Source organism: Salvelinus namaycush, chromosome 11 (genome assembly GCF_016432855.1).
Source record: "Salvelinus namaycush isolate Seneca chromosome 11, SaNama_1.0, whole genome shotgun sequence".
Classification (NCBI taxonomy): Eukaryota; Metazoa; Chordata; class Actinopteri; order Salmoniformes; family Salmonidae; genus Salvelinus; species Salvelinus namaycush.
The window spans coordinates 12,701,429-12,715,711 of NC_052317.1; the positions used below are offsets into that span (position 1 = coordinate 12,701,429).

General features: G+C 39.1%; 1 protein-coding gene across 2 annotated transcripts in view; it reads left to right on the top strand.

The window, feature by feature from the left end:
* Positions 1-14,283, top strand: part of dpydb (dihydropyrimidine dehydrogenase b) — a 138,264-nt gene that overhangs the window by 43,185 nt on the left and 80,796 nt on the right. For both annotated transcript variants that reach the window (XM_039003827.1, XM_039003828.1), the window contains exons 6-8: positions 8,004-8,200; positions 8,704-8,785; positions 9,954-10,041. In XM_039003827.1, coding sequence (XP_038859755.1) covers positions 8,004-8,200; positions 8,704-8,785; positions 9,954-10,041 — 367 coding nt within the window. The remainder of the gene's footprint in view (positions 1-8,003; positions 8,201-8,703; positions 8,786-9,953; positions 10,042-14,283) is intronic.

Consider the following 14,283-nt stretch of genomic DNA (forward strand, 5'->3'; position numbering starts at 1 on the left):
CCACCATAATTTGCAAATAAATTCATAAAAAATCCTACAATGTGATTTTCTGGATTTTTTTCCCCTCATTTTGTCTGTCATAGTTGAAGTGTACCTATGATGAAAATTACAGGCCTCTCTCATCTTTTTAAGTGGGAGAACTTGCACAATTGGTGGCTGACTAAATACTTTTTTGCCCCACTGTAAGTAATGGACATTATCGAACAAACCAACAGTTTATTGTGGAACTAGGATTCCTGGCACTGCATTCTGATGAAGATAATCAAAGGTAAGGGAATATTTATGATGTAATTTCGTATTTATGTTGACTCCAACATGGCGGAGAAATGTTGTTAAATCTGAGCGCCGTCTCAGATTATTGCATGGTGTGCTTTTTACTAAAGTTTTTTAAAAATCTGACACAGCGGTTGCATTAAGAACAAGTGTATCTTTAATTATATGTAAAACATGTATCTTTCATCAAAGTTTATGATGAGTATTTCTGTTATTTGACGTGGCTCTCTGTAATTACTCCGGATATTTTGGAGGCATTTCTGAACATGGCGCCAATGTAAACCGAGATTTGTGGATATAAATATGCACATTATCGAACAAAACATAAATGTATTGTGTAGCATGATGTCCTATGAGTGTCATCTGATGAAGATTATCAAAGGTTAGGGATTCATTTTATCTCTATTTCTGCTTTTGTGTGAATATCTTTGGCTGGGAAAAATGGCTGTGTGTTTTTGGGATTTGGTGGTGATCTAACATAAATATATGTTGTGTTTTCGCTGTAAAACATTTTACAAATCGGACACGATGGGTAGATTAACAAGATGTTAATCTTTCATTTGCTATATTGGACTTGTTAATGTGTGAAAGTTACATATTTCTAAAAAATATTTTTTCATTTCGCGCGCTGCCTTTCCAGCAGAATGTTGTGGGTGTTCCGCTAGCAGAACCCCTGGGCGAGAAAGGTTAACACTTTTTTGGTTACTACGTGATTCCATATTTGAGATTCTTCAAATAGCCACCCTATGTGTTATTTCATAGTTTTGATGTCTTCACTATTATTCTACAATGTAGAAAATAGTAAAAAAAAAAAAAAAAAACTTGACTGAGTACAAAAAACAAACAATTTTTTTTTTTTTATCCACACCACATACAAACATACAGATTTGATCAACAATTTACAGACGCACACAAACAACGAATCAATTTTCTCTGCCCAGACCTGCATGTTCATACGCCCTCCCTAGTGCCTGCGTAATTGTTTGGCACATGGCCTTAAATTGTAACAATTCGTTTTTCTCGGTCGCCCATGCTATTTTATTTCAAATACTTCAATAATAAATCATTAGATTTTTACATTGTGTTAATGATGGTGGATTGACTGATTTCCACGTTTTTAGTACACGTTTTTCAAGATGAGTGATGAGAAGGGAATTGTCCAGCCCATTGGGTATCTCACTACACCCCCATAATGCCATGTCTTGAGATTTGCAAACAGACAAATTAAAAAGATGTTTATATTGTAATACGTCTGACAACTTTCTAGCTCCGCCCATAACTTTTGGGCTTTATAGTATTCCCAAAAAGCATGGATTATTGAGTCATTATTAGTTTTACACTGAAGACATGACTCTACGGTTGTGCTGTAGAATTTGTGAATTCTGTATAATAAATTCTATACATTAGTTTATACTGGATTAAGCATACATTTTAATTAACTGTAATTTTGTTAGTTATGCTACAACATTCCCTCCATCTTGTGCCAACATCAGTTCCTTTTAAGTCTTGGTTCCAGAAATTAAAATAAAAAAATCTAAGAGATTGTCAATTTTATATGCTCTTCGCAAGGTTTTTGTAGGTTGCTCTGATGTTCAAAAGATTTCAAATAGAATTTTCATGATATGTAACTTTTAAGTTGCATGTATTTTAAAATGTCTACATTGGCCAGTCCAAAATTGCTTTTCAATTCTGTCATGTAAATAAATGTTTTTCCTGTTTGCAAGTCATTTACGGTTTCTATGCTATTGTGGACCAATTTATCATTGAATTGTGAAAAGCTATCCAAGGATTGTTCCATAGGGTTGTGTTTTTAGGGAGAAATATTGGTTCTTGTAGAATACGTTTCGTTTTCTTCCATGTTGTTGTAGTGTTCTTAACTATGAAGATGTTCATGTTCTTAGCTTTATCCTTTGAAAATAGACGCGTACAAATATTCTGGGGATGTGTACATCTTCAATATGTACCAATTGTTCCTCTTTAGGGTATTTGACTATATGTCACAAGTTAAAGACTTGGGTAGCGAGTTGATACAATTCTAGAAGGCTAAAACCACCCTCAGACTTAGGAAGATGTAAAACTTTCCTTTTTATTCTATGAATTTTATTTTCCCATATGAAGTCTGTTATGACCAAGTATATGTCTTTGGTGGGGTAATTGGTATTACTGACGATAAATACAAAAACATTGACGAGGTTTATTCTACCTGTATGATTTATGTGAAGATTGAAGATTTAATTGGAATAAAGTTATCTTTATCTTTATACAGTATATTTGTTGTCACTTATTAAGCATCCTAGGTATTTCATATTTTTTGTGGTCCACTTATAGGATTGCTGTAGATCATGAGCTATTCTTCTTCTTTTTCCTATTGCCATTACAGTTGAAGTCGGAGGTTTACATACACCTTAGCCAAATACATTTCAACTCAGTTTTTTACAATTCCTGACATTTAATCCTAGTAAACATTCCCTGTCTTAGGTCAGTTAGGATCACCACTTTATTTTAAGAATGTGAAATGTCAGAATAATAGTAAAGAGAATGATTTAATTCAGCTTTTATTTCTTTCATCACATTCCCAGTGGGTCAGAAGTTTACATACACTCAATTAGTATTTGGTAGCATTGCCTTTAAATTGATTAACTTGGGTCAAATGTTTTGGGTAGCCTTCCACAAGCTTCCCACAATAAGTTGGGTGAATTTTGGCCCATTCCTCCTGACAGAGCTGGTGTAACTAAGTCAGGTTTGTAGGCCTCCTTGCTCGCACACGCTTTTCCAGTTCTGCCCACACATTTTCTATGGGATTGAGGTCAGGGCTTTGTGATGGCCACTCCAATACCTTGACTTTGTTGTCCTTAAACCATTTTGCCACAACTTTGGAAGTATGTTTGGGGTCATTGTCCATTTGGAAGACCCATTTGCGACCAAGCTTAAACTTCCTGACTGATGTCTTGAGATGTTGCTTCAATATATCCATATAATTTTCTTCCTCATGATGCCTTCTATTTTGTGAAGTGCACCAGTCCCTCCAGCAGCAAAGCACCCCCACAACATGATGCTGCCACCCCAATGATTCACTGTTGGGATGGTGTTCTTCGGCTTGCAAGCCTCCCCCTTTTCCTCCAAACATAACAATGGTCATTATGGCCAAACAGCTCTGTTTTGTTTCATCAGACCAGAGGACATTTCTCCAAAAAGTACAATCTTTGTCCCCATGTGCAGTCTGGCTTTTTTATGGAGCAGTGGCTTCTTCCTTGATGAGCGGCCTTTCATGTTATGTCGGTATAGGACTCGTTTTACTGTGGATATAGATACTTTTTTGCCTGTTTCCTCCAGCATCTTCACAAGGTCCTTTGCTGTTGTTCTGGGATTGATTTTCACTTTTCGCACCAAAGTACGTTCATCTCTAGGAGACAGAACGCGTCTCCTTCCTGAGTGGTATGACGGCTGCGTGGTCCCATGGTGTTTATACTTGTGTACTATTGTTTGTACAGATGAGCGTGGTACCTTCAGGCGTTTGGAAATTGCTCCCAAGGATGAACCAGACTTGTGGGGGTCTACATTTTTTTTCTGAGGTCTTGGCTGATTTCTTTTGATTTTCCCATGATGTCAAGCAAAGAGGCACTGAGTTTGAAGGTAGGTCTTGAAATACATCCACAGGTACACCTCCAATTGACTCAAATTATGTCAATTAGCCTATCAGAAGGTTCTAAAGCCATGACATCATTTTCTGCAACTTCTGACCCACTGGAATTGTGATACAGTGAATTATAAGTGAAATAATTACTTGTGTCATGCACAAAGTAGATGTCCTAACCGACTTGCCAAAACTATAGTTTGTTAACAAGAATTTTGTGGAGTGATTGAAAACGAGTTTTAAGGACTCCACCCTAAGTGTATGTAAACTTCCGACGTCAACTGTATATTGATATTTTCCGCGTTAATTTTGTATGCTGAGATTTTACAGTATTCTAAAAAGATTTTTAGCAAAGGAGCTTTGAATTTTCAATATTGGTCAGGTATATCCGGAGATATTCCTGATACCTGTGCTTTGAATTTTCAATACTGATACCTGTTACGGGTCCTGTCTAAATCTTTTTTCAAGCAGTTCAATTGCCAGAAGAAACATTGCTTCTAAGAGCACCAGATCACGGTAGTTGTCACAGGACATCCCAGGTCAACAGTGGAGCTGAGTAAGGGACAGTGGGATGCCACAACATGATATCATTGATAAGCATCAATCTGGTATGATTTTGCAAAAAGATAGGCTTCGGGGAACATGACTCCTAAGTGAATACATTGCATTTGTCACGATCGTCTTCGTGAGAGAGAGAGGACCAAGGCGCAGCGTGTGCAAAACACATCTCTTTATTTTGGAAGAGAGAAAAACACGAAACGAACACTATACACAAACTAACAAAACAACAAACGACCGTGAAGCTAAATAACGTAAGTGCACAGACAAGCAACAAACGTTCAACATAGACAACACCCCACAAAAACCTACTGCCTATGACTGCCTTAAATATGGCTCCCAATCAGAGACAATGAATGACAGCTGTCTCTGATTGAGAACCAATCTAGGCAGCCATAGACATAACTAGACAACACTACTCTAACTCTGCCCCATACACATACAACACCCCTAGACATTACAAAACACATACCTTCCCCATGTCACACCCTGACCTAACTAAAAAGCATAAAGAAAACAAAGAATACTAAGGCCAGGGCGTGACAGCATTCAGTAGGGGAGAGATTAGCATCACACTATGGAAGCCTAGAGAAAGGTATCACGGACATGACTCCTAAGTGAATACATTGCTTACAATGGGGGAGAGATTAGCATCACACTATGGAAGCTAGAGAAAGGTATCATGGACGTGATGCCTAAGTGAATACATTGCATTCAATGGAGGGTGATTAGTCACGTGGCATGATGCTTAAGTCAATACAAAAATATATGAGTAAAGGTATTGATGCATAGATGTGTGTAAAGGGAGTTAACATAAATCAGGACATTGCATTGAAGGCAAAAACGGTGGTGATAAAGCTGCAATGGGTAAATTGGGGAAATACTCAGACAGACAGACAGACAGACAGACAAAATCAAATCAACGTTTATTAGTTGCGTAACACGTCTGTCGGTTTTTATAGCTGTTCTCTCTCTCTCTCTCTCTCTCTCTCCATTCTCTAATCCCCTACTCCTGAGTGGCGCAGTCGTCTAAGGCACTGCATCTCAATGCTAGAGTTAATAGACCCTGGTTCAATTCCAGGCTGTATCACAACCGGCTGAGATTGGAGTCCCATAGGGCGGTGTGCAGTTGGCTGGGGTAGGCTGTCATTGTAAATAATTATTTGTTCTTAACTGACTTGCCTGGTAAAATAAAATGATCTTTATCTTCTCCTCTTTTCTCTCCCTCGCCCTTTTTTCACCCTTCCCCCCTCTCCCTCCTCTCTCTCTTCCCTCCCTCTCTCTCCCCCTAGCCATAGGGTAAGGGTTGAGGATAGGTTTTGGGTTGAGCCGGAATGTGGACATTCAACTGGAGTTAGAGTTTAGGCTGGGGTTAGGGTTAGAGTTAAGTCTTAGGTGAGGGTTGAGTCAGAATGTGGACTTGAAGCTAAGGTTAGGGTTAGGGGGTGTGTGTGTGGAGGGGGGGGGTGCTATATGGAATTGTTTTAAGAAGGTCGTACGAAGGATAATTTAGCTATTGATTTAGAATTTCAAGACCCCTTGAAGTATAAAAAATATATATATTATTTGATACAAATGTTTAAAAAAAATGTTGGGCCTTACTGCTATTTGCCTATACAAACACATTGAATAACAGATTCACTACATGGAACAACAGATAGTCCCCCCCAAAAAAATCAAAAGGAAGTGTCTGTCCTTTATCTGAGAGATACTGTATAAGAAAGATCAGGAAACATTAGACATTTAAAAAAAATATGTATTTAACCCCTTATTTTTGGCACTAAACAGTCTCCATATACTTCCATAAATTTTTTTCCAACTGGTACTGGGGGAGCATCATCATTCCATAGAGGGGTCATAACAGTTTCTAGGCCAAACCGCTCGGACGCGGCAGACGATTTTGCGAGAAGACACCGCTCTAGCTCCGTCACCTTTCACCCCAGATGTGGAAGTGCGACATAGGTGGATGCGGTGGATTGAGATGCAAAAATACACTTTATCTTTCGCTTAAACAGACAATGTTGTCCAATGTTGCAACAGTAACAAAGGGGACGGGGCTTAGCAGATACAAATATTTAAAAAAAATAATTATGAGACAAGTTTAGCCAAGGAGAAAACCTTGAGCTATGTAGGGTGAAAGACAGGGTCCTTCCTAGCTAGCCATGATTGGCTGAGATAATGGAGGGGTTGACCATGGAGACGGTTTGCAAAACATTTACATGTGATTTCTTAAAGTGATGGGTGGGTCGATGCTTAAGAGGGTGTGAACGATGCTGAATGGGCGTCAACAAAGCAGAGCTCTCTAGCACTCAACAAAATCTTTCAAGGGCTTTTTTCTCCTACTTGTCTCCTAAGAGATTAACAAGATTATCACATTTAAAAGCAGAATAATGTCCCATGCTTCCTCCAATCACATTGTATGAAATACCATGTTGCAGCTCAGAATCTGAACTTTTGTCATCTGTAAAAACAAGCATTTTTGATTTTCTTACGTAAGCCCCCGTTGAGATGGGCCATTTCATATTAGCTTGATTATATTTCAAAGATGTCAACCAGTATTTTGTTTGTATTTTTGCCATTACATTTACATTTAAGTCATTTAGCAGACGCTCTTATCCAGAGCCATGATATCTTACAGTAGACTGCTCCCTTCCATTCAGTGTTTGATCTAATGCATTCTGAGAATATTTTTTTCCCTTAACATGTAAGTGAATTATGATTTATTACAGACAACATACAAAATGATCTTAAAAAATATTCAATGCATGATGCGTATTCACTTACGCATCATGTCCCGTGATGCCTTTCTCTAGGCATCAATACTGTGAGGCTAATCTTCACCCCGTTGAATGCAATGTATTCACTTTGGCATCATGTTCCTTGATGCTAATCTTTTAACAAAATCGTACCAGATGGACGCTTATATGCTGATACCGAGCTGGACGCCTATAGTACCCAGGTTCCCTAAAGGTACAGGCGAAAGATGCTTGCAGAATTAAAAAAATACCATAAATACCCAAACATTCTGAAAATACATTTATGTTATTTTGCCAACTTTGCTCATCCGATATGCAGGCTATTCAATTCACATTCTGTAGCTGCACATAAATGAGGCACCATTATCATAGTACCCACATAATAAAACTGCCATAGTGTGTCAGAGGTTCCCTGGAAAATAGAGTTATGATACTGTAAACTACTGCAGACTGGCTAGCATGGCTCAGCACAGAACCACCATCGAGAGCACCAGTCCTCCATCTCAACAAGTAGCAGTGGGGTTAAAGATGGACTGTAATCATTTTGTTCAATTTCAACTTGTCAGTTCCTCTCATATCAAATGTCACATATTAATGTGCAATTCCTCTTTTGGAATGCCCCTCACACTAAAATCCCAGCCCACTCAGGGCTCTGACCTTTGTCCAATGTGACAACCATAAATGTCAAGTCCATATGAACTTCTTCCTGGCCTGTCAAACGGATACTGGAAATGTTTTGTTTTCTTCTTCTTAAGACGTCGTTCCGTCGTTTTTCATTCCAGGTTTTCAGCAAAATGGGAATTCCTCAGGTGCGGAACCCTGACCTGCCGCCTCCGGATGACATGCCGGAGAGCTTTCATGCCAAGATCGCTCTGATTGGTTGCGGACCGGCGAGCATCAGCTGTGCCTCCTACCTGGCCAGACTGGGATATGGCAACATCACCGTGTTCGAGAAACAGAAATATATCGGTGGCTTGAGGTAGATGGGCTGCACTTATTATTACTAATTTCCGAGACTTAGGAATTTAATTAGATGTGATTCTATCTGTACTGTGTGTGAGGTCACTCAATGTTGAAGGGGGAGATTGCAATACACTCTACTTGGAGCGACAGTCATGATGCTTACATAACACTTCCATAAGGATGACATCCTGTACATAATGCCTGGTCATATGCCTGGAATACTGTGTACGCATATGAAAGTATGAACTCCTTATGCTGCATCTACGTTAACTCAACACATTATACAGTATGTGATCAATGGATGCACAATCCTGTTTGTAATTCTTTTACATTCAACCATTTTTGACACCGTGGCATTCCATTTCAGAGATAAGACCTTTGTGCAAAAGCCTTAAGCCAAAAGCCTTAAGTTATCCAGTGGATCAAATATTATTAGTATTGATGATTTATTTACTTGATTGATAGTTAGTGATTAATAACTGGTACTATTTCATTTCTTCCTCTATTCCTCTGTTTCAGTACTGCAGAGATCCCTCAGTTCCGCCTGCCCTATGAGGTGGTGCAGTTTGAGATTGAGCTAATGAAAGACCTGGGGGTGAAGGTAATAAGCACACAGAACACGCACACGCACACACACATGCATGAAAGCAAGCACACGTGCACATACGAAAGCATGTGCGCACGCACACACACACGAAAGCACACACATACACACGAGCAAGAACGCAAGCACACACGAATGCACACGTGCGTACACACACCACCTCACCACACCTGACTGCTTACACACACCTCATCGCTTGTACACACTTGACTGCACGCACATTCACTCAACCACGGACACACAATGCTTACTCACACGCAGCAGTCTCACTCTCACTGTCAAGAGCTATGAACCCTTCACCAGGAAAATATCAGTGACATTAATAACGACAATAGAAAGCCCTAAACAAACAAACAAGGACAGGGCAGAAGGAGACAATTAGAAGCCACGGTGGGGGAAGCTAAGTGACAAAGAGACTTCCTCCGGCGAGTGGCATCCATCTGGTCATTGTCTGAATGCCACAGCCTGGGAAAGGGCCAATCAATACTACTCATCCAGCTCACCTGGCCGTGATTAATTTGATTTATTCTTAATTGTTTATTTATTTGACAGGGTGACAGAGAGAGAAGGAGAAGGGAAGAGAGTGAGAGAGAGAGAGAGAGAGAGAGAGAAAGAGATGGGGTAGGGAGAAAGGTGGAGAGGAAAAGGGGTGAAAAAGAAAGACGGAGAGAGAAAAGAAAGAGAGATAAAAGAGAGTGAGGGAGACAGCATTCCTTGAGGTTGGCTAGATAGAAGCGAAGGGATGGAGGGAGGGGAGGTAGATATTGCTTCTTGTGTTCTGACCAATTACTTCAAGGCTTTATTTATCTCCAGAAATGAATCCCATTACGATGGCCTCTCAATTAATTTAATTGAGAGAAAGAGTGTGGGGGAAATGAGAAGGACTTCACTCTATTACACCAGTGACAAACACAAACAAATAGACCGCTGTTGTGACTGTGTCCTTTGTCTCTGTTCCATGTGGTTACTTAACCCCAGATTAATGCTATCCGACCATTGTCCTATTGTCTTTGTACTTCTATTTCGTTGTGTTTATTTATTTAAGCTAGTTGCAATTACAAATGTCACTGATTATTAACTTACAGTAAGTAAGTTACAGCTAATAATACAGTGGCAAATGCACAAAATCCCTAAAATGCCTAACGTGCTACTTTTCTCCTCTCAGGTTGTCCTAGAGAAGGGACTGGGTATGAACGGGATGAGTCTGACCTCTCTGAAAGACGAGGGATTCCAGGCTGTCTTCATTGGAATTGGTCAGTCACTTGCATATATCATTTCTTACCTTACATAAAATATGCTGTGATATAGTGTAGCTTGTTCTGCAAAGCAACTCTCATTTTTAAGAGTAGGATGAATTACTCAAATTCAAAGACTATAAGATGTACAGTGCCTTCAGAAAGTATTCATACCCCTTGACTTATTCCACATTTTGTTGTGTTACAGCTTGAATTCAAAATAGATTAAATATATATTTTTCTCGCTCCCATCTTCACACAATACCCCATAATGGGAAAGTGAAAACATGTTTTTAGACATTTTTGAAAATGTATTGAAAATGAAATACAGAAATATCACATTTACATAAGTATTCACACCCCTGAGTCAATACTTTGTAGAATCACCTTTGGCAGCGATTATAGTTGTCTTTCTGGGTCTCTAAGAAAGTCTCTAACAGCTTTCTACACCTGGATGGTGCAACATTTGCCCGTTATTCTTTCAAAAATTCATGCTCTGTAAAATTGGTTGTTGATCATTACTAGACAACCGTTTTCTGGCAAGACAGTTTTCAGGTCTTGCCATAATTTTGAAGTAGATTTAAGTCAAAACTGTAACTCGGCCACTCAGGAACATTCACTGTCTTCTTGGTAAGCAACTCCAGTGAAGATTTGGCCTTGTATTTTAGGTTATTCTGCTGAAAGGTGAATTCATCTCCCAGTGTCTGGTGAAAAGCAGACTGAACCAGGTTTTCCTTTAGGATTTTGCCTGTGCTTAGCTCCATTCCATAAATGTTTTATCCTGAAAAACTCCCCAAGCATACCCATAACAAGATGCAGGCACCACTATGCTTGAAAATATGGAAACTGCTACTCAGTAATGTGGAGTATTGGATTTGTGCCAAACATAAAGCTTTGTATTCAGGACAAAAAGTGAACTTCTTTGCCACATTTGCATCATTACTTTAGTGCCTAGTTGCAAACAGGATGCATGTTTTGGAATATTTTTAATTCTGTACAGGTTTCCTTTTATTCACTCTGTCATTTAGGTTAGTATTGTGGAGTCACTACAATGTTGTTCATCCATCCTCAGTTTTCTATCTGTAACTGCTTTGATTTGATTTGATTTATTAGGATCCCCATTAGCTGACGCCAATGACAACAGCTAGTCTTACTGGTGTCCGACACATAAGGAAAAATACATTATAGACAAAAGACTTAGTAATTTACATACTTTTAAAAACATTAACATGTAATGTGTGTGTGTGTGTGTGTGTGTGTGTGTGCATCTTTCACTTTACCACTACCTTACATGTACATATTACATCAATTAACTAACCTGTACCCCCGCACATTGACCTAGTACCGGAACCTCATGTATATAGCCTCGTTATTGGTATTTTATTGTGTTCCTTTTTTAACTTTAGTCAGTAAATATTTTCTTTACTTTATTTTCTTAAAACTGCATTGTTAGTAAAGTGCTTGTAAGTTCACGGTAAGGTTGTATTCTGTTGTGTTCGGAGCATGTCACAAATACACACAACAAGTAGGTGACATGGGGGAGAGGCGTTGTGCCATGAGGTGTTGCTTTATTTGTTCTTTGAAACCAGGTTTGCTGTTCACTTGCACTATGTAAGATGGAAGGGAGTTCTATGTTCGCATGGCTCTGTATAATACTGCACGTTTCCTTGAATTTGTTCTGGGCCTGGGGACTGAGAAAAGACCCATGGTGGCATGTCTGGTCGGGTAAGTGTGTGTGTCAGTGCTGTGTGTAAGTTGACTATGCAAACTATTTGTAATTTCCAACACATTAATGTTTCTTATAAAAACATGGTGTTTCCGCATATTACTGGCCACCCAGTCTTTCCGCAACTCTTAGCCAAGAGAGACTTGCATGCATAGTATTAGTATTAGCCCTCTGATTACAATGAAGATGCCGCTCTGTTTTGGGCCAGCTGCAGCTTAACTTGGTCTTTCTTTGCAGCACTTGGCCATATGACTGGACAATAATCAAGATAAGATAAAACTAGAGCCTGCAGGACTTGCTTTGTGGAGTGGGGTGTCAACAAAACAGAGCATCTCTTTATTACGGACATACCTCTCCCCATCTTTACAACCATTGAATCTATGTTTTGACCATGACAGTTTATAATCTGGTTAATGTATGTAAATTGAAAAGTATTTTGTCTGTAATGTCTTTTTCATTATATGACGGACCCCAGTAAGACTAGCTGTCACCATTGGCGTCGGCTAATAAATAAATTAAATCAAATAAGTAATTTAGTCTCCTCAACTTGTTCAACAGCCACACCATTCAGGTCTAGAACTTAGGGAATGATCTGTACCAAATACAATGCTCTAAGTTTTAGAGATGTTCAGGACCAGTTTATTACTGGCCACCCATTCCAAAACAGACTGTATCTCTTTGTTAAGGGTTTCAGTGACTTTATTAGCTGTGGTTGCTGTTTTAAAGTCACCATTGGGCATGACGAAATCCATGAGCGGTTTCCTTCCTCTCCGGCAAATGAGTTAGGAAGGACACCTGTATCTTTGTAGTGACTGGGGGTATTGATACACCATCAAAAGTGTAATCAATAACTCCACCATGCTCAAAGGGATATTCAATGTTCAATGTTTCTATTTTTACCCATCTACCAATAGGTGTCCTTTGTGAGACATTGGAAAACCTCCCTGGTCTTTGTGGTTGAATCTGTGTTTGAAATTCACTGGTCGACTGAGGAACCTTACATATAATTGTTTTTGTGGGGTACAGAGATGAGGTAGTCATTCAAAAATCATGTTAAACACTACTATTGCGCACAGAGTGAGTCCATGCAACTTATTTGTGACATTCTGTATGTGACTCGTTAAGTAAATGTTTACTCCTGAAATTATTTAGGCTTGCCATGCAAAGGGTTTGAATACTTATTGACTCAAGACATTTCAGCTTTTCAGTTTTTTTTTTTTCGAAATACATAAATCCACTTTAAATGTTTGTTAATTTTAAATTCAGGCTGTAACTAAACAAAATGTGGAAAATGTCAAGGGGTGTGAATACTTCCTGAAGGTACTATATATGTACAGGAGGTTGATTGACTTGATAATACACTGATGGCACCGGAGGCTCTTAAAATCTCCAGTATGCCAGCTACATAAGTCACGCACTGTGCCACGGTGCCCCTCTGCAATCATGATGAAGGGTCTGTCTGAGAGAGAGAGAGTTATCCTCTTAACACTACCTTTCCCATTTCACCAGACTGACATTTCTGTCTGTTCCATTTGGTTTTCAATGGGACTAAAGTGAGACAGAGCTACTTACTTACTGCACAGTACTTACTGTAGCAATGAATGCTGTAGTGAAACCCACAGTTGTAGTGCTCTATCTTTCTGTCTTTGTCTACTTCATATATTAATCTGCCAGACCATCCATGTCCCTATTATTTAAGTCACAAGGTCCAAGTCTCAAGTGGATTCCCAAGTAGAATGGGTCAAATCTCAAGTCAAGTCCAAGTCGTGCATTCTAAGAGCAAGTCAAGTCGAGTCACACGTTTTTTGAAGTCAAGTAAAAAAAAATATATATATATATATACATGCAATGACTTGTTCAACTACAAATCTTTGTCTATTTATTGAGGCTGCCAGACTGCCCTTTACATTATTTTGTCTACAACATATTTTAATGATGTAATAATACATTTTAACAACAAATTTCAAATGCAAGCTTCATAAGTAAATTATACATTTTAACCAGTTTCATACCAACAGACCAGTAGGCCAATGCTAGTAATTGTTGCGTGATGCCACATTGCTGGTGAGCTTACAAAGTAAACAGTAAATATTCATGATCACCCACAATTTTTGGGTTTAGTCATGGCAGTTCTCTCTCTCTACGATTTGATGTTTGTGCTGCACCCGATCATATAGCTGTACAGCAAATCAGCAATATGTTCGCTAGCTCAGTGGTTCTCAAACTTTTTGACCTGCGACCCCTAAAAAGGAGTGGTTCAAAGCTGGCGACCACCCGCGTACACACACGCACTAGCGCAAACACTTGCAATTGCTGCTTAAATATAGCTTGTCATTACAGCCAAAGCCGCAGCTGCATGTGAGGACACTGAGGTCTGGTAATTTTAGGAACTCAGTCGGGGTCTCAAATTTAGTGTTGAAAGTTAGAATAGTAGAATACACAATATGCAATTTCAAAATTGAGTTGTGCATCAACAGTTTTCCTCTTGTTATGTATATGTCACTCACTGAGCCACTCTGTTAGCCCATGTCGGT